General features: G+C 38.2%; 2 protein-coding genes across 5 annotated transcripts in view; both read left to right on the top strand.

Moving 5' to 3' along the window:
* The first annotated feature begins 12,227 nt into the window (after nt 1-12,227).
* Nucleotides 12,228-24,221, top strand: part of LOC125773297 (uncharacterized) — a 100,676-nt gene continuing 88,682 nt past the window's right edge. The window contains exons 1-2 of one of the 3 annotated variants that reach the window (XM_049444327.1): nt 12,228-13,423; nt 23,439-23,624. In XM_049444327.1, the coding sequence (XP_049300284.1) occupies nt 12,350-13,408 (1,059 nt within the window). In that variant the 5' untranslated portion in view covers nt 12,228-12,349 and the 3' untranslated portion in view covers nt 13,409-13,423; nt 23,439-23,624. Of the gene's footprint in view, nt 13,424-22,305; nt 22,794-23,438; nt 23,625-24,221 lie in introns of those variants that run through there. The other 2 variants (XM_049444326.1, XM_049444325.1) reach the window with 2 other exon arrangements.
* LOC125773298 (uncharacterized) overlaps nt 14,542-24,221 on the top strand; it is an 80,585-nt gene continuing 70,905 nt past the window's right edge. For both annotated transcript variants that reach the window (XR_007420019.1, XM_049444328.1), the window contains exon 1: nt 14,542-14,937. Coding sequence is in view for 1 of the 2 variants with exons in the window: in XM_049444328.1 (XP_049300285.1) it covers nt 14,620-14,937 (318 nt within the window). In the remaining variant the exon portion in view is untranslated. The remainder of the gene's footprint in view (nt 14,938-24,221) is intronic.

Here is a 24,221-nt window from a genome sequence, read left to right as displayed (position 1 = left end):
TCGGGCAAAAAAGTTATTCGCGACCTAAGCTTTTTCTTTCACCTGCCATAACTCGGCCAATTTTCAACATTTTCTCGATCTTTCTTCAGAATTAGATGCGTCTCGTGACGCGCTACAAAAAGTTGTTCCACGACCATGCGCTCCGATGCCGGGCAAAAAAGTTATTCGCGGTACAAAGTTTGGTGCACCAACTGTTGTTTTCCATACAAAATGTTCACATTTGCACCTATTCTTCGATGTAACTCGGTGAATTTTCAACATTTTTCCAAAATTTCTTCTGTTTTAGTTACATCTCGTGAAATTCTACCAAAAAGTATTCTACACCCATGTGCTCAGACGTAGGGCACAAAAGTTATTCGCGAAAAACCTGTTTTATGTACCGATTTGTGTCCACCGAGTAAGGTGCCTATTTCAACCCCGTTCAACCCCGGTGCCACGTTTCAACCTATTTTTGCCCATATCTCAGTCATTTACCGACCGATTTTGGATTTTCTTTGTGATTTGGATAGATCTCGATAAATGCAAGCTAAAAGTCTTCCACGACCATGTGCTCCGATGTCGGGCAAAAAAGTTATTCGCGACCTAAACTTTTTCTTTCACCTGCCATAACTCGGCCAATTTTCAACATTTTCTCGATCTTTCTTCAGAATTAGATGCGTCTCGTGACGCGCTACAAAAAGTTGTTCCACGACCATGCGCTCCGATGCCGGGCAAAAAAGTTATTCGCTGTACAAAGTTTGGTGCACCAACTGTTGTTTTCCATACAAAATGTTCACATTTGCACCTATTCTTCGATGTAACTCGGTGAATTTTCAACATTTTTCCAAAATTTCTTCTGTTTTAGTTACATCTCGTGAAATTCTACCAAAAAGTATTCTACACCCATGTGCTCAGACGTAGGGCACAAAAGTTATTCGCGAAAAACCTCTATTTCAACCTATTTCAACCCCGTTCAACCCCGGTGCCACGTTTCAACCTATTTTTGCCCATATCTCAGTCATTTACCGACCGATTTTGGATTTTCTTTGTGATTTGGATAGATCTCGACAAATGCAAGCTAAAAGTCTTCCACGACCATGTGCTCCGATGTCGGGCAAAAAAGTTATTCGCGACCTAAGCTTTTTCTTTCACCTGCCATAACTCGGCCAATTTTCAACATTTTCTCGATCTTTCTTCAGAATTAGATGCGTCTTGTGACGCGCTACAAAAAGTTGTTCCACGACCATGCGCTCCGATGCCGGGCAAAAAAGTTATTCGCGGTACAAAGTTTGGTGCACCAAGTGTTGTTTTCCATACAAAATGTTCACATTTGCACCTATTCTTCGATGTAACTCGGTGAATTTTCAACATTTTTCCAAAATTTCTTCTGTTTTAGTTACATCTCGTGAAATTCTACCAAAAAGTATTCTACACCCATGTGCTCAGACGTAGGGCACAAAAGTTATTCGCGAAAAACCTCTATTTCAACCTATTTCAACCCCGTTCAACCCCGGTGCCACGTTTCAACCTATTTTTGCCCATATCTCAGTCATTTACCGACCGATTTTGGATTTTCTTTGTGATTTGCATAGATCTCGACAAATGCAAGCTAAAAGTCTTCCACGACCATGTGCTCCGATGTCGGGCAAAAAAGTTATTCGCGACCTAAGCTTTTTCTTTCACCTGCCATAACTCGGCCAATTTTCAACATTTTCTCGATCTTTCTTCAGAATTAGATGCGTCTCGTGACGCGCTACAAAAAGTTGTTCCACGACCATGCGCTCCGATGCCGGGCAAAAAAGTTATTCGCGGTACAAAGTTTGGTGCACCAAGTGTTGTTTTCCATACAAAATGTTCACATTTGCACCTATTCTTCGATGTAACTCGGTGAATTTTCAACATTTTTCCAAAATTTCTTCTGTTTTAGTTACATCCCGTGAAATTCTACCAAAAAGTATTCTACACCCATGTGCTCAGACGTAGGGCACAAAAGTTATTCGCGAAAAACCTGTTTTATGTACCGATTTGTGTCCACCGAGTAAGGTGCCTATTTCAACCCCGTTCAACCCCGGTGCCACGTTTCAACCTATTTTTGCCCATATCTCAGTCATTTACCGACCGATTTTGGATTTTCTTTGTGATTTGGATAGATCTCGACAAATGCAAGCTAAAAGTCTTCCACGACCATGTGCTCCGATGTCGGGCAAAAAAGTTATTCGCGACCTAAGCTTTTTCTTTCACCTGCCATAACTCGGCCAATTTTCAACATTTTCTCGATCTTTCTTCAGAATTAGATGCGTCTCGTGACGCGCTACAAAAAGTTGTTCCACGACCATGCGCTCCGATGCCGGGCAAAAAAGTTATTCGCGGTACAAAGTTTGGTGCACCAACTGTTGTTTTCCATACAAAATGTTCACATTTGCACCTATTCTTCGATGTAACTCGGTGAATTTTCAACATTTTTCCAAAATTTCTTCTGTTTTAGTTACATCTCGTGAAATTCTACCAAAAAGTATTCTACACCCATGTGCTCAGACGTAGGGCACAAAAGTTATTCGCGAAAAACCTGTTTTATGTACCGATTTGTGTCCACCGAGTCAGGTGCCTATTTCAACCCCGTTCAACCCCGGTGCCACGTTTCAACCTATTTTTGCCCATATCTCAGTCATTTACCGACCGATTTTGGATTTTCTTTGTGATTTGGATAGATCTCGATAAATGCAAGCTAAAAGTCTTCCACGACCATGTGCTCCGATGTCGGGCAAAAAAGTTATTCGCGACCTAAACTTTTTCTTTCACCTGCCATAACTCGGTCAATTTTCAACATTTTCTCGATCTTTCTTCAGAATAAGATGCGTCTCGTGACGCGCTACAAAAAGTTGTTCCACGACCATGCGCTCCGATGCCGGGCAAAAAAGTTATTCGCGACCTAAACTTTTTCTTTCACCTGCCATAACTCGGTCAATTTTCAACATTTTCTCGATCTTTCTTCAGAATTAGATGCGTCTTGTGACGCGCTACAAAAAGTTGTTCCACGACCATGCGCTCCGATGCCGGGCAAAAAAGTTATTCGCGGTACAAAGTTTGGTGCACCAACTGTTGTTTTCCATACAAAATGTTCACATTTGCACCTATTCTTCGATGTAACTCGGTGAATTTTCAACATTTTTCCAAAATTTCTTCTGTTTTAGTTACATCTCGTGAAATTCTACCAAAAAGTATTCTACACCCATGTGCTCAGACGTAGGGCACAAAAGTTATTCGCGAAAAACCTCTATTTCAACCTATTTCAACCCCGTTCAACCCCGGTGCCACGTTTCAACCTATTTTTGCCCATATCTCAGTCATTTACCGACCGATTTTGGATTTTCTTTGTGATTTGGATAGATCTCGATAAATGCAAGCTAAAAGTCTTCCACGACCATGTGCTCCGATGTCGGGCAAAAAAGTTATTCGCGACCTAAACTTTTTCTTTCACCTGCCATAACTCGGTCAATTTTCAACATTTTCTCGATCTTTTTTCAGAATTAGATGCGTCTCGTGACGCGCTACAAAAAGTTGTTCCACGACCATGCGCTCCGATGCCGGGCAAAAAAGTTATTCGCGGTACAAAGTTTGGTGCACCAACTGTTGTTTTCCATACAAAATGTTCACATTTGCACCTATTCTTCGATGTAACTCGGTGAATTTTCAACATTTTTCCAAAATTTCTTCTGTTTTAGTTACATCTCGTGAAATTCTACCAAAAAGTATTCTACACCCATGTGCTCAGACGTAGGGCACAAAAGTTATTCGCGAAAAACCTCTATTTCAACCTATTTCAACCCCGTTCAACCCCGGTGCCACGTTTCAACCTATTTTTGCCCATATCTCAGTCATTTACCGACCGATTTTGGATTTTCTTTGTGATTTGGATAGATCTCGACAAATGCAAGCTAAAAGTCTTCCACGATCATGTGCTCCGATGTCGGGCAAAAAAGTTATTCGCGACCTAAGCTTTTTCTTTCACCTGCCATAACTCGGCCAATTTTCAACATTTTCTCGATCTTTCTTCAGAATTAGATGCGTCTTGTGACGCGCTACAAAAAGTTGTTCCACGACCATGCGCTCCGATGCCGGGCAAAAAAGTTATTCGCGGTACAAAGTTTGGTGCACCAACTGTTGTTTTCCATACAAAATGTTCACATTTGCACCTATTCTTCGATGTAACTCGGTGAATTTTCAACATTTTTCCAAAATTTCTTCTGTTTTAGTTACATCTCGTGAAATTCTACCAAAAAGTATTCTACACCCATGTGCTCAGACGTAGGGCACAAAAGTTATTCGCGAAAAACCTCTATTTCAACCTATTTCAACCCCGTTCAACCCCGGTGCCACGTTTCAACCTATTTTTGCCCATATCTCAGTCATTTACCGACCGATTTTGGATTTTCTTTGTGATTTGGATAGATCTCGACAAATGCAAGCTAAAAGTCTTCCACGACCATGTGCTCCGATGTCGGGCAAAAAAGTTATTCGCGACCTAAGCTTTTTCTTTCACCTGCCATAACTCGGCCAATTTTCAACATTTTCTCGATCTTTCTTCAGAATTAGATGCGTCTCGTGACGCGCTACAAAAAGTTGTTCCACGACCATGCGCTCCGATGCCGGGCAAAAAAGTTATTCGCGGTACAAAGTTTGGTGCACCAAGTGTTGTTTTCCATGCAAAATGTTCACATTTGCACCTATTCTTCGATGTAACTCGGTGAATTTTCAACATTTTTCCAAAATTTCTTCTGTTTTAGTTACATCTCGTGAAATTCTACCAAAAAGTATTCTACACCCATGTGCTCAGACGTAGGGCACAAAAGTTATTCGCGAAAAACCTGTTTTATGTACCGATTTGTGTCCACCGAGTAAGGTGCCTATTTCAACCCCGTTCAACCCCGGTGCCACGTTTCAACCTATTTTTGCCCATATCTCAGTCATTTACCGACCGATTTTGGATTTTCTTTGTGATTTGGATAGATCTCGATAAATGCAAGCTAAAAGTCTTCCACGACCATGTGCTCCGATGTCGGGCAAAAAAGTTATTCGCGACCTAAACTTTTTCTTTCACCTGCCATAACTCGGTCAATTTTCAACATTTTCTCGATCTTTCTTCAGAATTAGATGCGCCTCGTGACGCGCTACAAAAAGTTGTTCCACGACCATGCGCTCCGATGCCGGGCAAAAAAGTTATTCGCGGTACAAAGTTTGGTGCACCAACTGTTGTTTTCCATACAAAATGTTCACATTTGCACCTATTCTTCGATGTAACTCGGTGAATTTTCAACATTTTTCCAAAATTTCTTCTGTTTTAGTTACATCTCGTGAAATTCTACCAAAAAGTATTCTACACCCATGTGCTCAGACGTAGGGCACAAAAGTTATTCGCGAAAAACCTCTATTTCAACCTATTTCAACCCCGTTCAACCCCGGTGCCACGTTTCAACCTATTTTTGCCCATATCTCAGTCATTTACCGACCGATTTTGGATTTTCTTTGTGATTTGGATAGATCTCGACAAATGCAAGCTAAAAGTCTGCCACGACCATGTGCTCCGATGTCGGGCAAAAAAGTTATTCGCGACCTAAACTTTTTCTTTCACCTGCCATAACTCGGTCAATTTTCAATATTTTCTCGATCTTTCTTCAGAATTAGATGCGTCTTGTGACGCGCTACAAAAAGTTGTTCCACGACCATGCGCTCCGATGCCGGGCAAAAAAGTTATTCGCGGTACAAAGTTTGGTGCACCAAGTGTTGTTTTCCATACAAAATGTTCACATTTGCACCTATTCTTCGATGTAACTCGGTGAATTTTCAACATTTTTCCAAAATTTCTTCTGTTTTAGTTACATCTCGTGAAATTCTACCAAAAAGTATTCTACACCCATGTGCTCAGACGTAGGGCACAAAAGTTATTCGCGAAAAACCTCTATTTCAACCTATTTCAACCCCGTTCAACCCCGGTGCCACGTTTCAACCTATTTTTGCCCATATCTCAGTCATTTACCGACCGATTTTGGATTTTCTTTGTGATTTGGATAGATCTCGACAAATGCAAGCTAAAAGTCTTCCACGACCATGTGCTCCGATGTCGGGCAAAAAAGTTATTCGCGACCTAAGCTTTTTCTTTCACCTGCCATAACTCGGCCAATTTTCAACATTTTCTCGATCTTTCTTCAGAATTAGATGCGTCTCGTGACGCGCTACAAAAAGTTGTTCCACGACCATGCGCTCCGATGCCGGGCAAAAAAGTTATTCGCGGTACAAAGTTTGGTGCACCAAGTGTTGTTTTCCATACAAAATGTTCAATGTACGGGTACCCGACTCTAGTAAAAAAGTGAAATTTTTTACTAGTTACCAACTTTTGCAAATTATCATCGGATATCACTTTTCATGGTCTATAGTAAGTTCTTATCACGTTTTAGTAGTTTTTGAAAAAAAAAATTTTTTTGAACTTTTCAAAATTTTGCAAAACCAAAACTTTTTAGGCGGTTTTTTGTATGGAGCGTTACTAGTCTCGGGGTCACTTTTTGACCAAAAAACCACTATATATCATTCGAAAGGTAATTTCAAGGGCTACAAAAAATTGTTCTACGGCACCCCCTTCCGACGTCTAGTATTCGAGTTATTGGCCAAAAACCATCACTTGAGCGATTTTTCGTTCAGGGTACCCGACTCTAGTAAAAAAGTGAAATTTTTCTCGATTGACCAAGTGTTGCAAATGACCATCGGATTTCACTTTTTATGGTCTATAGTGAGTTCTGATCACGATTTGGTACTTTTTGAAAAAAATTTTTTGACGCACTTTTCAAAATTTTGCAAAACCAAAACTTTTTAGGCGGTTTTGTGTATGGAGGGTTACTAGTCTCGGGGTCACTGTTTGACCAAAAAACCACTATATATCATTCGAAAGGTAATTTCAAGGGCTACAAAAAATTGTTCTACGGCACCCCCCTCCGACGTCTAGTTTTCGAGTTATTGGCCAAAAACCGCAACTATAGCGGTTTTTCGTACAGGGTACCCGACTCTAGTAAAAAAGTGAAATTTTTCTCGATTGACCAAGTGTTGCAAATGATCATCGGATTTCACTTTTTATGGTCTATAGTGAGTTCTGATCACGATTTGGTACTTTTTGAAAAAAATTTTTTGACGCACTTTTCAAAATTTTGCAAAACCAAAACTTTTTAGGCGGTTTTGTGTATGGAGGGTTACTAGTCTCGGGGTCACTGTTTGACCGAAAAACCACTATATATCATTCGAAAGGTAATTTCAAGGGCTACAAAAAATTGTTCTACGGCACCCCCGTCCGACGTCTAGTATTCGAGTTATTGGCCAAAAACCATCACTTGAGCGATTTTTCGTTCAGGGTACCCGACTCTAGTAAAAAAGTGAAATTTTTCTCGATTGACCAAGTGTTGCAAATGACCATCGGATTTCACTTTTTATGGTCTATAGTGAGTTCTGATCACGATTTGGTACTTTTTGAAAAAAATTTTTTGACGCACTTTTCAAAATTTTGCAAAACCAAAACTTTTTAGGCGGTTTTGTGTATGGAGGGTTACTAGTCTCGGGGTCACTGTTTGACCAAAAAACCACTATATATCATTCGAAAGGTAATTTCAAGGGCTACAAAAAATTGTTCTACGGCACCCCCCTCCGACGTCTAGTTTTCGAGTTATTGGCCAAAAACCGCAACTATAGCGGTTTTTCGTACAGGGTACCCGACTCTAGTAAAAAAGTGAAATTTTTCTCGATTGACCAAGTGTTGCAAATGATCATCGGATTTCACTTTTTATGGTCTATAGTGAGTTCTGATCACGATTTGGTACTTTTTGAAAAAAATTTTTTGACGCACTTTTCAAAATTTTGCAAAACCAAAACTTTTTAGGCGGTTTTGTGTATGGAGGGTTACTAGTCTCGGGGTCACTTTTTGACCAAAAAACCACTACATATCATTCGAAAGGTAATTTCAAGGGCTACAAAAAATTGTTCTACGGCACCCCCCTCCGACGTCTAGTATTCGAGTTATTGGCCAAAAACCATCACTTGAGCGATTTTTCGTTCAGGGTACCCGACTCTAGTAAAAAAGTGAAATTTTTCTCGATTGACCAAGTGTTGCAAATGATCATCGGATTTCACTTTTTATGGTCTATAGTGAGTTCTGATCACGATTTGGTACTTTTTGAAAAAATTTTTTTGACGCACTTTTCAAAATTTTGCAAAACCAAAACTTTTTAGGCGGTTTTGTGTATGGAGGGTTACTAGTCTCGGGGTCACTTTTTGACCAAAAAACCACTATATATCATTCGAAAGGTAATTTCAAGGGCTACAAAAAATTGTTCTACGGCACCCCCCTCCGACGTCTAGTATTCGAGTTATTGGCCAAAAACCATCACTTGAGCGGTTTTTCGTACAGGGTACCCGACTCTAGTAAAAAAGTGAAATTTTTCTCGATTGACCAAGTGTTGCAAATGACCATCGGATTTCACTTTTTATGGTCTATAGTGAGTTCTGATCACGATTTGGTACTTTTTGAAAAAAATTTTTTGACGCACTTTTCAAAATTTTGCAAAACCAAATCTTTTTAGGCGGTTTTGTGTATGGAGGGTTACTAGTCTCGGGGTCACTGTTTGACCAAAAATCCACTATATATCATTCGAAAGGTAATTTCAAGGGCTACAAAAAATTGTTCTACGGCACCCCCCTCCGACGTCTAGTATTCGAGTTATTGGCCAAAAACCATCACTTGAGCGGTTTTTCGTACAGGGTACCCGACTCTAGTAAAAAAGTGAAATTTTTCTCGATTGACCAAGTGTTGCAAATGATCATCGGATTTCACTTTTTATGGTCTATAGTGAGTTCTGATCACGATTTGGTACTTTTTGAAAAAATTTTTTTGACGCACTTTTCAAAATTTTGCAAAACCAAAACTTTTTAGGCGGTTTTGTGTATGGAGGGTTACTAGTCTCGGGGTCACTTTTTGACCAAAAAACCACTATATATCATTCGAAAGGTAATTTCAAGGGCTACAAAAAATTGTTCTACGGCACCCCCCTCCGACGTCTAGTATTCGAGTTATTGAGGAAAAACAGTTTATAGTTAATTTTTCACTCGATTTTTCACCATGTATCGCACATTACTCCGGTTCTATACATTGGATCGTCTATCTTTAAGATTTTATGGGTAGTTCCAACTGTTTGCTACATTTCATCCGTACATCACAAAGCGATTCAATGTCTGTGCTAGAAGTTATTAGAGGGATAAAAAAAATTACCCTTGGCTTTGCCCCGTAAAATTTTACCCATTTTGCCACTTTGGATCCTTATAACTCGGTCAGTTTCCAATGGATCTTCAATTGTAGCACATATTTGGATAGATCTGGTCATTAGCTACCAAAAGTTATTCTACGCCGATGTGCTAAGTTGTCTGTGGAAAAAGTTATTCGAGGTACAAAGACTTAACATTTTCTCAACTTTTCCAAAAAATTCCTCATTTTGCCACTTTGGATGCTTATAACTCGGTCAGTTTCCAATGGATCTTCAATTGTAGCACATATTTGGATAGATCTGGTCATTAGCTACCAAAAGTTATTCTACGCCGATGTGCTAAGTTGTCTGTGGAAAAAGTTATTTGAGGTACAAAGACTTAACATTTTCTCAACTTTTCCAAAAAAATTCCTCATTTTGCCACTTTGGATGCTTATAACTCGGACAGTTTCCAATGGATCTTCAATTGTAGCACATATTTGGATAGATCTGGTCATTAGCTACCAAAAGTTATTCTACGCCGATGTGCTAAGTTGTCTGTGGAAAAAGTGATTCGAGGTACAAAGACTTAACATTTTCTCAATTTTTCTAAAAAAATTCCTCATTTTGCCACTTTGGATGCTTATAACTCGGTCAGTTTCCAATGGATCTTCAATTGTAGCACATATTTGGATAGATCTGGTCATTAGCTACCAAAAGTTATTCTACGCCGATGTGCTAAGTTGTCTGTGGAAAAAGTTATTTGAGGTACAAAGACTTAACATTTTCTCAATTTTTCTAAAAAAATTCCTCATTTTGCCATTTTGGATGCTTATAACTCGGTCAGTTTCCAATGGATCTTCAATTGTAGCACATATTTGGATAGATCTGGTCATTAGCTACCAAAAGTTATTCTACGCCGATGTGCTAAGTTGTCTGTGGAAAAAGTGATTCGAGGTACAAAGACTTAACATTTTCTCAATTTTTCCAAAAAAATTCCTCATTTTGCCACTTTGGATGCTTATAACTCGGTCAGTTTCCAATGGATCTTCAATTGTAACACAGATTTGGAAAGATCTGCTCATCAGCTACCAAAAGTTATTCTACGCCGATGTGCTAAGTTGTCTGTGGAAAAAGTTATTTGAGGTACAAAGACTTAACATTTTCTCAACTTTTCCAAAAAAATTCCTCATTTTGCCACTTTGGATGCTTATAACTCGGTCAGTTTCCAATGGATCTTCAATTGTAGCACATATTTGGATAGATCTGGTCATTAGCTACCAAAAGTTATTCTACGCCGATGTGCTAAGTTGTCTGTGGAAAAAGTTATTCGAGGTACAAAGACTTAACATTTTCTCAACTTTTCCAAAAAAATTCCTCATTTTGCCACTTTGGATGCTTATAACTCGGTCAGTTTCCAATGGATCTTCAATTGTAGCACATATTTGGATAGATCTGGTCATTAGCTACCAAAAGTTATTCTACGCCGATGTGCTAAGTTGTCTGTGGAAAAAGTTATTTGAGGTACAAAGACTTAACATTTTCTCAACTTTTCCAAAAAAATTCCTCATTTTGCCACTTTGGATGCTTATAACTCGGTCAGTTTCCAATGGATCTTCAATTGTAGCACATATTTGGATAGATCTGGTCATTAGCTACCAAAAGTTATTCTACGCCGATGTGCTAAGTTGTCTGTGGAAAAAGTTATTCGAGGTACAAAGACTTAACATTTTCTCAACTTTTCCAAAAAAATTCCTCATTTTGCCACTTTGGATGCTTATAACTCGGTCAGTTTCCAATGGATCTTCAATTGTAGCACATATTTGGATAGATCTGGTCATTAGCTACCAAAAGTTATTCTACGCCGATGTGCTAAATTGTCTGTGGAAAAAGTTATTTGAGGTACAAAGACTTAACATTTTCTCAACTTTTCCAAAAAAATTCCTCATTTTGCCACTTTGGATGCTTATAACTCGGTCAGTTTCCAATGGATCTTCAATTGTAGCACATATTTGGATAGATCTGGTCATTAGCTACCAAAAGTTATTCTACGCCGATGTGCTAAGTTGTCTGTGGAAAAAGTTATTCGAGGTACAAAGACTTAACATTTTCTCAACTTTTCCAAAAAAATTCCTCATTTTGCCACTTTGGATGCTTATAACTCGGTCAGTTTCCAATGGATCTTCAATTGTAGCACATATTTGGATAGATCTGGTCATTAGCTACCAAAAGTTATTCTACGCCGATGTGCTAAGTTGTCTGTGGAAAAAGTTATTCGAGGTACAAAGACTTAACATTTTCTCAACTTTTCCAAAAAAATTCCTCATTTTGCCACTTTGGATGCTTATAACTCGGTCAGTTTCCAATGGATCTTCAATTGTAGCACATATTTGGATAGATCTGGTCATTAGCTACCAAAAGTTATTCTACGCCGATGTGCTAAGTTGTCTGTGGAAAAAGTTATTCGAGGTACAAAGACTTAACATTTTCTCAACTTTTCCAAAAAAAATTCCTCATTTTGCCACTTTGGATGCTTATAACTCGGTCAGTTTCCAATGGATCTTCAATTGTAGCACATATTTGGATAGATCTGGTCATTAGCTACCAAAAGTTATTCTACGCCGATGTGCTAAGTTGTCTGTGGAAAAAGTTATTCGAGGTACAAAGACTTAACATTTTCTCAACTTTTCCAAAAAAATTCCTCATTTTGCCACTTTGGATGCTTATAACTCGGTCAGTTTCCAATGGATCTTCAATTGTAGCACATATTTGGATAGATCTGGTCATTAGCTACCAAAAGTTATTCTACGCCGATGTGCTAAGTTGTCTGTGGAAAAAGTTATTTGAGGTACAAAGACTTAACATTTTCTCAACTTTTCCAAAAAAATTCCTCATTTTGCCACTTTGGATGCTTATAACTCGGTCAGTTTCCAATGGATCTTCAATTGTAGCACATATTTGGATAGATCTGGTCATTAGCTACCAAAAGTTATTCTACGCCGATGTGCTAAGTTGTCTGTGGAAAAAGTTATTCGAGGTACAAAGACTTAACATTTTCTCAACTTTTCCAAAAAAAATTCCTCATTTTGCCACTTTGGATGCTTATAACTCGGTCAGTTTCCAATGGATCTTCAATTGTAACACAGATTTGGAAAGATCTGCTCATCAGCTACCAAAAGTTATTCTACGCCGATGTGCTAAGTTGTCTGTGGAAAAAGTTATTCGAGGTACAAAGACCTAAAATTTTCTCAATTTTTCCTAAAAAATTCCTCATTTTGCCACTTTGGATGCTTATAACTCGGTCAGTTTCCAATGGATCTTCAATTGTAGCGCATATTTGGATAGATCTGGTCATTAGCTACCAAAAGTTATTCTACGCCGATGTGCTAAGTTGTCTGTGGAAAAAGTTATTCGAGGTACAAAGACTTAACATTTTCTCAACTTTTCCAAAAAAATTCCTCATTTTGCCACTTTGGATGCTTATAACTCGGTCAGTTTCCAATGGATCTTCAATTGTAACACAGATTTGGAAAGATCTGCTCATCAGCTACCAAAAGTTATTCTACGCCGATGTGCTAAGTTGTCTGTGGAAAAAGTTATTCGAGGTACAAAGACTTAAAATTTTCTCAATTTTTCCTAAAAAATTCCTCATTTTGCCACTTTGGATGCTTATAACTCGGTCAGTTTCCAATGGATCTTCAATTGTAACACAGATTTGGATAGATCTGCTCATCAGCTACCAAAAGTTATTCTACGCCGATGTGCTAAATTGTCTGTGGAAAAAGTTATTCGAGGTACAAAGACTTAACATTTTCTCAACTTTTCCAAAAAAATTCCTCATTTTGCCACTTTGGATGCTTATAACTCGGTCAGTTTCCAATGGATCTTCAATTGTAACACAGATTTGGAAAGATCTGCTCATCAGCTACCAAAAGTTATTCTACGCCGATGTGCTAAGTTGTCTGTGGAAAAAGTTATTCGAGGTACAAAGACTTAAAATTTTCTCAACTTTTCCAAAAAAATTCCTCATTTTGCCACTTTGGATGCTTATAACTCGGTCAGTTTCCAATGGATCTTCAATTGTAGCACATATTTGGATAGATCTGGTCATTAGCTACCAAAAGTTATTCTACGCCGATGTGCTAAGTTGTCTGTGAAAAAAGTTATTCGAGGTACAAAGACTTAACATTTTCTCAACTTTTCCAAAAAAATTCCTCATTTTGCCACTTTGGATGCTTATAACTCGGTCAGTTTCCAATGGATCTTCAATTGTAGCACATATTTGGATAGATCTGGTCATTAGCTACCAAAAGTTATTCTACGCCGATGTGCTAAGTTGTCTGTGGAAAAAGTTATTCGAGGTACAAAGACTTAACATTTTCTCAACTTTTCCAAAAAAATTCCTCATTTTGCCACTTTGGATGCTTATAACTCGGTCAGTTTCCAATGGATCTTCAATTGTAGCACATATTTGGATAGATCTGATCATTAGCTACCAAAAGTTATTCTACGCCGATGTGCTAAGTTGTCTGTGGAAAAAGTTATTCGAGGTACAAAGACTTAACATTTTCTCAACTTTTCCAAAAAAAAATCCTCATTTTGCCACTTTGGATGCTTATAACTCGGTCAGTTTTCAATGGATCTTCAATTGTAACACATATTTGGATAGATCTGGTCATTAGCTACCAAAAGATATTCTACGCCGATGTGCTAAGTGGTCTGTGGAAAAAGTTATTCGAGGTACAAAGACTTAACATTTTCTCAACTTTTCCAAAAAAAAATCCTCATTTTGCCACTTTGGATGCTTATAACTCGGTCAGTTTCCAATGGATCTTCAATTGTAGCACATATTTGGATAGATCTAGTCATTAGCTACCAAAAGTTATTCTACGCCGATGTGCTAAGTTGTCTGTGGAAAAAGTTATTCGAGGTACAAAGACTTAACATTTTCTCAACTTTTCCAAAAAAATTCCTCATTTTGCCACTTTGGATGCTTATAACTCGGTCAGTTTCCAATGGATCTTCAATTGTAGCACATATTTGGATAGATCTGGTCATTAGCTACCAAAAGTTATTCTACGCCGATGTGCTAAGTTGTCTGTGGAAAAAGTTATTCGAGGTACAAAGACTTAACATTTTCTCAACTTTTCCAAAAAAATTCCTCATTTTGCCACTTTGGATGCTTATAACTCGGTCAGTTTCCAATGGATCTTCAATTGTAGCACATATTTGGATAGATCTGGTCATTAGCTACCAAAAGTTATTCTACGCCGATGTGCTAAGTTGTCTGTGGAAAAAGTTATTCGAGGTACAAAGACTTAACATTTTCTCAACTTTTCCAAAAAAATTCCTCATTTTGCCACTTTGGATGCTTATAACTCGGTCAGTTTCCAATGGATCTTCAATTGCAGCACATATTTGGATAGATCTGGTCATTAGCTACCAAAAGTTATTCTACGCCGATGTGCTAAGTTGTCTGTGGAAAAAGTTATTCGAGGTACAAAGACTTAACATTTTCTCAACTTTTCCAAAAAAATTCCTCATTTTGCCACTTTGGATGCTTATAACTCGGTCAGTTTCCAATGGATCTTCAATTGTAGCACATATTTGGATAGATCTGGTCATTAGCTACCAAAAGTTATTGTACGCCGATGTGCTAAGTTGTCTGTGGAAAAAGTTATTCGAGGTACAAAGACTTAACATTTTCTCAACTTTTCCAAAAAAATTCCTCATTTTGCCACTTTGGATGCTTATAACTCGGTCAGTTTCCAATGGATCTTCAATTGTAGCACATATTTGGATAGATCTGGTCATTAGCTACCAAAAGTTATTCTACGCCGATGTGCTAAGTTGTCTGTGGAAAAAGTTATTCGAGGTACAAAGACTTAACATTTTCTCAACTTTTCCAAAAAAATTCCTCATTTTGCCACTTTGGATGCTTATAACTCGGTCAGTTTCCAATGGATCTTCAATTGTAGCACATATTTGGATAGATCTGGTCATTAGCTACCAAAAGTTATTCTACGCCGATGTGCTAAGTTGTCTGTGGAAAAAGTTATTCGAGGTACAAAGACTTAACATTTTCTCAATTTTTCCTAAAAAATTCCTCATTTTGCCACTTTGGATGCTACTAACTCGGTCAGTTTCAAATGGATCTCCAATTGTAGCACATATTTGGATAGACCTGGTCATTAGCTACCAAAAGTTATTCTACGCCGATGTGCTAAGTTGTCTGTGGAAAAAGTTATTCGAGGTACAAAGACTTAACATTTTCTCAACTTTTCCAAAAAAAATCCTCACTTTGCCACTTTGGATGCCTATAACTCGGTCAGTTTCCAATGGATCTTCAATTGTTGCACATATTTGGATAGATCTGGTCATTAGCTACCAAAAGTTATTCTACGCCGATGTGCTAAGTTGTCTGTGGAAAAAGTTATTCGAGGTACAAAGACTTAACATTTTCTCAACTTTTCCAAAAAAATTCCTCATTTTGCCACTTTGGATGCTTATAACTCGGTCAGTTTCCAATGGATCTTCAATTGTAGCACATATTTGGATAGATCTGGTCATTAGCTACCAAAAGTTATTCTACGCCGATGTGCTTAGTTGTCTGTGGAAAAAGTTATTCGAGGTACAAAGACTTAACATTTTCTCAACTTTTCCAAAAAAAATCCTCATTTTGCCACTTTGGATGCTTATAACTCGGTCAGTTTCCAATGGATCTTCAATTGTAGCACATATTTGGATAGATCTGGTCATTATCTACCAAAAGTTATTCTACGCCGATGTGCTAAGTTGTCTGTGGAAAAAGTTATTCGAGGTACAAAGACTTAACATTTTCTCAACTTTTCCAAAAAAAATCCTCATTTTGCCACTTTGGATGCTTATAACTCGGTCAGTTTCCAATGGATCTTCAATTGTAACACAGATTTGGAAAGATCTGCTCATCAGCTACCAAAAGTTATTCTACGCCGATGTGCTAAGTTGTCTGTGGAAAAAGTTATTCGAGGTACAAAGACTTAACATTTTCTCAATTTTTCCAAAAAAATTCCTCATTTTGCCACTTTGGATGCTACTAACTCGGTCAGTTTCAAATGGATCTCCAATTGTAGCACATATTTGGATAGACCTGGTCATTAGCTACCAAAAGTTATTCTACGCCGATGTGCTAAGTTGTCTGTGGAAAAAGTTATTCGATTTACAAAGACTTAACATTTTCTCAATTTTTCTAAAAAAATTCCTCATTTTGCCACTTTGGATGCTTATAACTCGGTCAGTTTCCAATGGATCTTCAATTGTAGCACATATTTGGATAGATCTGGTCATTAGCTACCAAAAGTTATTCTACGCCGATGTGCTTAGTTGTCTGTGGAAAAAGTTATTCGAGGTACAAAGACTTAACATTTTCTCAACTTTTCCAAAAAAATTCCTCATTTTGCCACTTTGGATGCTTATAACTCGGTCAGTTTCCAATGGATCTTCAATTGTAGCACATATTTGGATAGATCTGGTCATTAGCTACCAAAAGTTATTCTACGCCGATGTGCTAAGTTGTCTGTGGAAAAAGTTATTCGAAAAAGTAGCTTCTAATACTTTGAATGGCTTATACGAATTGCCTACCTTCAGGCTGATTTCTCGCGATTCGCATTTCAATTTCTATTTTTGACTATATCTCAGTCATTTACCGACCGATTTTGGATTTTCTTTGTGATTTGGATAGATCTCGACAAATGCGAGCTAAAAGTCTTCCACGACCATGTGCTCCGATGTCGGGCAAAAAAGTTATTCGCGACCTAAGCTTTTTCTTTCACCTGCCATAACTCGGTCAATTTTCAACATTTTCTCGATCTTTCTTCAGAATTAGATGCGTCTTGTGACGCGCTACAAAAAGTTGTTCCACGACCATGCGCTCCGATGCCGGGCAAAAAAGTTATTCGCGGTACAAAGTTTGGTGCACCAAGTGTTGTTTTCCATACAAAATGTTCACATTTGCACCTATTCTTCGATGTAACTCGGTGAATTTTCAACATTTTTCCAAAATTTCTTCTGTTTTAGTTACATCTCGTGAAATTCTACCAAAAAGTATTCTACACCCATGTGCTCAGACGTAGGGCACAAAAGTTATTCGCGAAAAACCTGTTTTGTGTACCGATTTGTGTCCACCGAGTAAGGTGCCTATTTCAACCCCGTTCAACCCCGGTGCCACGTTTCAACCTATTTTTGCCCATATCTCAGTCATTTACCGACCGATTTTGGATTTTCTTTGTGATTTGGATAGATCTCGACAAATGCAAGCTAAAAGTCTTCCACGACCATGTGCTCCGATGTCGGGCAAAAAAGTTATTCGCGACCTAAGCTTTTTCTTTCACCTGCCATAACTCGGCCAATTTTCAACATTTTCTCGATCTTTCTTCAGAATTAGATGCGTCTCGTGACGCGCTACAAAAAGTTGTTCCACGACCATGCGCTCCGATGCCGGGCAAAAAAGTTATTCGCGGTACAAAGTTTGGTGCACCAAGTGTTGTCTTCCATGCAAAATGTTCACATTTGCACCTATTCTTCGATGTAACTCGGTGAATTTTCAACATTTTTCCAAAATTTCTTCTGTTTTAGTTACATCTCGTGAAATTCTACAAAAAAGTATTCTACACCCATGTGCTCAGACGTAGGGCACAAAAGTTATTCGCGAAAAACCTGTTTTGTGTACCGATTTGTGTCCACCGAGTAAGGTGCCTATTTCAACCCCGTTCAACCCCGGTGCCACGTTTCAACCTATTTTTGCCCATATCTCAGTCATTTACCGACCGATTTTGGATTTTCTTTGTGATTTGGATAGATCTCGACAAATGCAAGCTAAAAGTCTTCCACGACCATGTGCTCCGATGTCGGGCAAAAAAGTTATTCGCGACCTAAGCTTTTTCTTTCACCTGCCATAACTCGGCCAATTTTCAACATTTTCTCGATCTTTCTTCAGAATTAGATGCGTCTCGTGACGCGCTACAAAAAGTTGTTCCACGACAATGCGCTCCGATGCCGGGCAAAAAAGTTATTCGCGGTACAAAGTTTGGTGCACCAAGTGTTGTTTTCCATACAAAATGTTCACATTTGCACCTATTCTTCGATGTAACTCGGTGAATTTTCAACATTTTTCCAAAATTTCTTCTGTTTTAGTTACATCTCGTGAAATTCTACCAAAAAGTATTCTACACCCATGTGCTCAGACGTAGGGCACAAAAGTTATTCGCGAAAAACCTCTATTTCAACCTATTTCAACCCCGTTCAACCCCGGTGCCACGTTTCAACCTATTTTTGCCCATATCTCAGTCATTTACCGACCGATTTTGGATTTTCTTTGTGATTTGGATAGATCTCGACAAATGCAAGCTAAAAGTCTTCCACGACCATGTGCTCCGATGTCGGGCAAAAAAGTTATTCGCGACCTAAGCTTTTTCTTTCACCTGCCATAACTCGGCCAATTTTCAACATTTTCTCGATCTTTCTTCAGAATTAGATGCGTCTCGTGACGCGCTACAAAAAGTTGTTCCACGACCATGCGCTCCGATGCCGGGCAAAAAAGTTATTCGCGGTACAAAGTTTGGTGCACCAAGTGTTGTCTTCCATACAAAATGTTCACATTTGCACCTATTCTTCGATGTAACTCGGTGAATTTTCAACATTTTTCCAAAACTTCTTCTGTTTTAGTTACATCTCGTGAAATTCTACCAAAAAGTATTCTACACCCATGTGCTCAGACGTAGGGCACAAAAGTTATTCGCGAAAAACCTGTTTTATGTACCGATTTGTGTCCACCGAGTAAGGTGCCTATTTCAACCCCGTTCAACCCCGGTGCCACGTTTCAACCTATTTTTGCCCATATCTCAGTCATTTACCGACCGATTTTAAATTTTCTTTGTGATTTGGATAGATCTCGACAAATGCAAGCTAAAAGTCTTCCACGACCATGTGCTCCGATGTCGGGCAAAAAAGTTATTCGCGACCTAAGCTTTTTCTTTCACCTGCCATAACTCGGCCAATTTTCAACATTTTCTCGATCTTTCTTCAGAATTAGATGCGTCTCGTGACGCGCTACAAAAAGTTGTTCCACGACCATGCGCTCCGATGCCGGGCAAAAAAGTTATTCGCGGTACAAAGTTTGGTGCACCAAGTGTTGTTTTCCATACAAAATGTTCACATTTGCACCTATTCTTCGATGTAACTCGGTGAATTTTCAACATTTTTCCAAAATTTCTTCTGTTTTAGTTACATCTCGTGAAATTCTACCAAAAAGTATTCTACACCCATGTGCTCAGACGTAGGGCACAAAAGTTATTCGCGAAAAACCTCTATTTCAACCTATTTCAACCCCGTTCAACCCCGGTGCCACGTTTCAACCTATTTTTGCCCATATCTCAGTCATTTACCGACCGATTTTGGATTTTCTTTGTGATTTGGATAGATCTCGACAAATGCAAGCTAAAAGTCTTCCACGACCATGTGCTCCGATGTCGGGCAAAAAAGTTATTCGCGACCTAAGCTTTTTCTTTCACCTGCCATAACTCGGTCAATTTTCAACATTTTCTCGATCTTTCTTCAGAATTAGATGCGTCTCGTGACGCGCTACAAAAAGTTGTTCCACGACAATGCGCTCCGATGCCGGGCAAAAAAGTTATTCACGGTACAAAGTTTGGTGCACCAAGTGTTGTCTTCCATACAAAATGTTCAATGTACGGGTACCCGACTCTAGTAAAAAAGTGAAATTTTTTACTAGTTACCAACTTTTGCAAATTATCATCGGATATCACTTTTCATGGTCTATAGTAAGTTCTTATCACGTTTTAGTAGTTTTTGAAAAAAAAATTTTTTTGAACTTTTCAAAATTTTGCAAAACCAAAACTTTTTAGGCGGTTTTTTGTATGGAGCGTTACTAGTCTCGGGGTCACTTTTTGACCAAAAAACCACTATATATCATTCGAAAGGTAATTTCAAGGGCTACAAAAAATTGTTCTACGGCACCCCCCTCCGACGTCTAGTATTCGAGTTATTGGCCAAAAACCATCACTTGAGCGATTTTTCGTTCAGGGTACCCGACTCTAGTAAAAAAGTGAAATTTTTCTCGATTGACCAAGTGTTGCAAATGATCATCGGATTTCACTTTTTATGGTCTATAGTGAGTTCTGATCACGATTTGGTACTTTTTGAAAAAAATTTTTTGACGCACTTTTCAAAATTTTGCAAAACCAAAACTTTTTAGGCGGTTTTGTGTATGGAGGGTTACTAGTCTCGGGGTCACTTTTTGACCAAAAAACCACTATATATCATTCGAAAGGTAATTTCAAGGGCTACAAAAAATTGTTCTACGGCACCCCCCTCCGACGTCTAGTATTCGAGTTATTGGCCAAAAACCATCACTTGAGCGATTTTTCGTTCAGGGTACCCGACTCTAGTAAAAAAGTGAAATTTTTCTCGATTGACCAAGTGTTGCAAATGATCATCGGATTTCACTTTTTATGGTCTATAGTGAGTTCTGATCACGATTTGGTACTTTTTGAAAAAAATTTTTTGACGCACTTTTCAAAATTTTGCAAAACCAAAACTTTTTAGGCGGTTTTGTGTATGGAGGGTTACTAGTCTCGGGGTCACTTTTTGACCAAAAAACCACTATATATCATTCGAAAGGTAATTTCAAGGGCTACAAAAAATTGTTCTACGGCACCCCCCTCCGACGTCTAGTATTCGAGTTATTGAGGAAAAACAGTTTATAGTTAATTTTTCACTCGATTTTTCACCATGTATCGCACATTACTCCGGTTCTATACATTGGATCGTCTATCTTTAAGATTTTATGGGTAGTTCCAACTGTTTGCTACATTTCATCCGTACATCACAAAGCGATTCAATGTCTGTGCTAGAAGTTATTAGAGGGATAAAAAAAATTACCCTTCGCTTTGCCCCGTAAAATTTTACCCATTTTGCCACTTTGGATTCTTATAACTCGGTCAGTTTCCAATGGATCTTCAATTGTAGCACATATTTGGATAGATCTGGTCATTAGCTACCAAAAGTTATTCTACGCCGATGTGCTAAGTTGTCTGTGGAAAAAGTTATTCGAGGTACAAAGACTTAACATTTTCTCAACTTTTCCAAAAAAATTCCTCATTTTGCCACTTTGGATGCTTATAACTCGGTCAGTTTCCAATGGATCTTCAATTGTAGCACATATTTGGATAGATCTGGTCATTAGCTACCAAAAGTTATTCTACGCCGATGTGCTAAGTTGTCTGTGGAAAAAGTTATTCGAGGTACAAAGACTTAACATTTTCTCAACTTTTCCAAAAAATTCCTCATTTTGCCACTTTGGGTGCTTATAACTCGGTCAGTTTCCAATGGATCTTCAATTGTAGCACATATTTGGATAGATCTGGTCATTAGCTACCAAAAGTTATTCTACGCCGATGTGCTAAGTTGTCTGTGGAAAAAGTTATTCGAGGTACAAAGACTTAACATTTTCTCAACTTTTCCAAAAAAATTCCTCATTTTGCCACTTTGGATGCTTATAACTCGGTCAGTTTCCAATGGATCTTCAATTGTAGCACATATTTGGATAGATCTGGTCATTAGCTACCAAAAGTTATTCTACGCCGATGTGCTAAGTTGTCTGTGGAAAAAGTTATTTGAGGTACAAAGACTTAACATTTTCTCAACTTTTCCAAAAAAATTCCTCATTTTGCCACTTTGGATGCTTATAACTCGGTCAGTTTCCAATGGATCTTCAATTGTAGCACATATTTGGATAGATCTGGTCATTAGCTACCAAAAGTTATTCTACGCCGATGTGCTAAGTTGTCTGTGGAAAAAGTTATTTGAGGTACAAAGACTTAACATTTTCTCAACTTTTCCAAAAAAATTCCTCATTTTGCCACTTTGGATGCTTATAACTCGGACAGTTTCCAATGGATCTTCAATTGTAGCACATATTTGGATAGATCTGGTCATTAGCTACCAAAAGTTATTCTACGCCGATGTGCTAAGTTGTCTGTGGAAAAAGTTATTTGAGGTACAAAGACTTAACATTTTCTCAATTTTTCTAAAAAAATTCCTCATTTTGCCACTTTGGATGCTTATAACTCGGTCAGTTTCCAATGGATCTTCAATTGTAGCACATATTTGGATAGATCTGGTCATTAGCTACCAAAAGTTATTCTACGCCGATGTGCTAAGTTGTCTGTGGAAAAAGTTATTTGAGGTACAAAGACTTAACATTTTCTCAACTTTTCCAAAAAAATTCCTCATTTTGCCACTTTGGATGCTTATAACTCGGTCAGTTTCCAATGGATCTTCAATTGTAGCACATATTTGGATAGATCTGGTCATTAGCTACCAAAAGTTATTCTACGCCGATGTGCTAAGTTGTCTGTGGAAAAAGTTATTTGAGGTACAAAGACTTAACATTTTCTCAACTTTTCCAAAAAAATTCCTCATTTTGCCACTTTGGATGCTTATAACTCGGTCAGTTTCCAATGGATCTTCAATTGTAGCACATATTTGGATAGATCTGGTCATTAGCTACCAAAAGTTATTCTACGCCGATGTGCTAAGTTGTCTGTGGAAAAAGTTATTCGAGGTACAAAGACTTAACATTTTCTCAACTTTTCCAAAAAATTCCTCATTTTGCCACTTTGGGTGCTTATAACTCGGTCAGTTTCCAATGGATCTTCAATTGTAGCACATATTTGGATAGATCTGGTCATTAGCTACCAAAAGTTATTCTACGCCGATGTGCTAAGTTGTCTGTGGAAAAAGTTATTCGAGATACAAAGACTTAACATTTTCTCAACTTTTCCAAAAAAATTCCTCATTTTGCCACTTTGGATGCTTATAACTCGGTCAGTTTCCAATGGATCTTCAATTGTAGCACATATTTGGATAGATCTGGTCATTAGCTACCAAAAGTTATTCTACGCCGATGTGCTAAGTTGTCTGTGGAAAAAGTTATTTGAGGTACAAAGACTTAACATTTTCTCAACTTTTCCAAAAAAATTCCTCATTTTGCCACTTTGGATGCTTATAACTCGGACAGTTTCCAATGGATCTTCAATTGTAGCACATATTTGGATAGATCTGGTCATTAGCTACCAAAAGTTATTCTACGCCGATGTGCTAAGTTGTCTGTGGAAAAAGTTATTTGAGGTACAAAGACTTAACATTTTCTCAATTTTTCTAAAAAAATTCCTCATTTTGCCACTTTGGATGCTTATAACTCGGTCAGTTTCCAATGGATCTTCAATTGTAACACAGATTTGGAAAGATCTGCTCATTAGCTACCAAAAGTTATTCTACGCCGATGTGCTAAGTTGTCTGTGGAAAAAGTTATTTGAGGTACAAAGACTTAACATTTTCTCAACTTTTCCAAAAAAATTCCTCATTTTGCCACTTTGGATGCTTATAACTCGGACAGTTTCCAATGGATCTTCAATTGTAGCACATATTTGGATAGATCTGGTCATTAGCTACCAAAAGTTATTCTACGCCGATGTGCTAAGTTGTCTGTGGAAAAAGTTATTCGAGGTACAAAGACTTAACATTTTCTCAACTTTTCCAAAAAATTCCTCATTTTGCCACTTTGGATGCTTATAACTCGGTCAGTTTCCAATGGATCTTCAATTGTAGCACATATTTGGATAGATCTGGTCATTAGCTACCAAAAGTTATTCTACGCCGATGTGCTAAGTTGTCTGTGGAAAAAGTTATTCGAGGTACAAAGACTTAACATTTTCTCAATTTTTCCTAAAAAATTCCTCATTTTGCCACTTTGGATGCTTATAACTCGGTCAGTTTCCAATGGATCTTCAATTGTAACACAGATTTGGAAAGATCTGCTCATCAGCTACCAAAAGTTATTCTACGCCGATGTGCTAAGTTGTCTGTGGAAAAAGTTATTCGAGGTACAAAGACTTAACATTTTCTCAACTT

The sequence above is a fragment of the Anopheles funestus genome, assembly GCF_943734845.2.
Source record: "Anopheles funestus chromosome X unlocalized genomic scaffold, idAnoFuneDA-416_04 X_unloc_28, whole genome shotgun sequence".
NCBI classification, from domain to species: domain Eukaryota; kingdom Metazoa; phylum Arthropoda; class Insecta; order Diptera; family Culicidae; genus Anopheles; species Anopheles funestus.
This window is presented reverse-complemented; position numbering and strand designations above follow the sequence as displayed.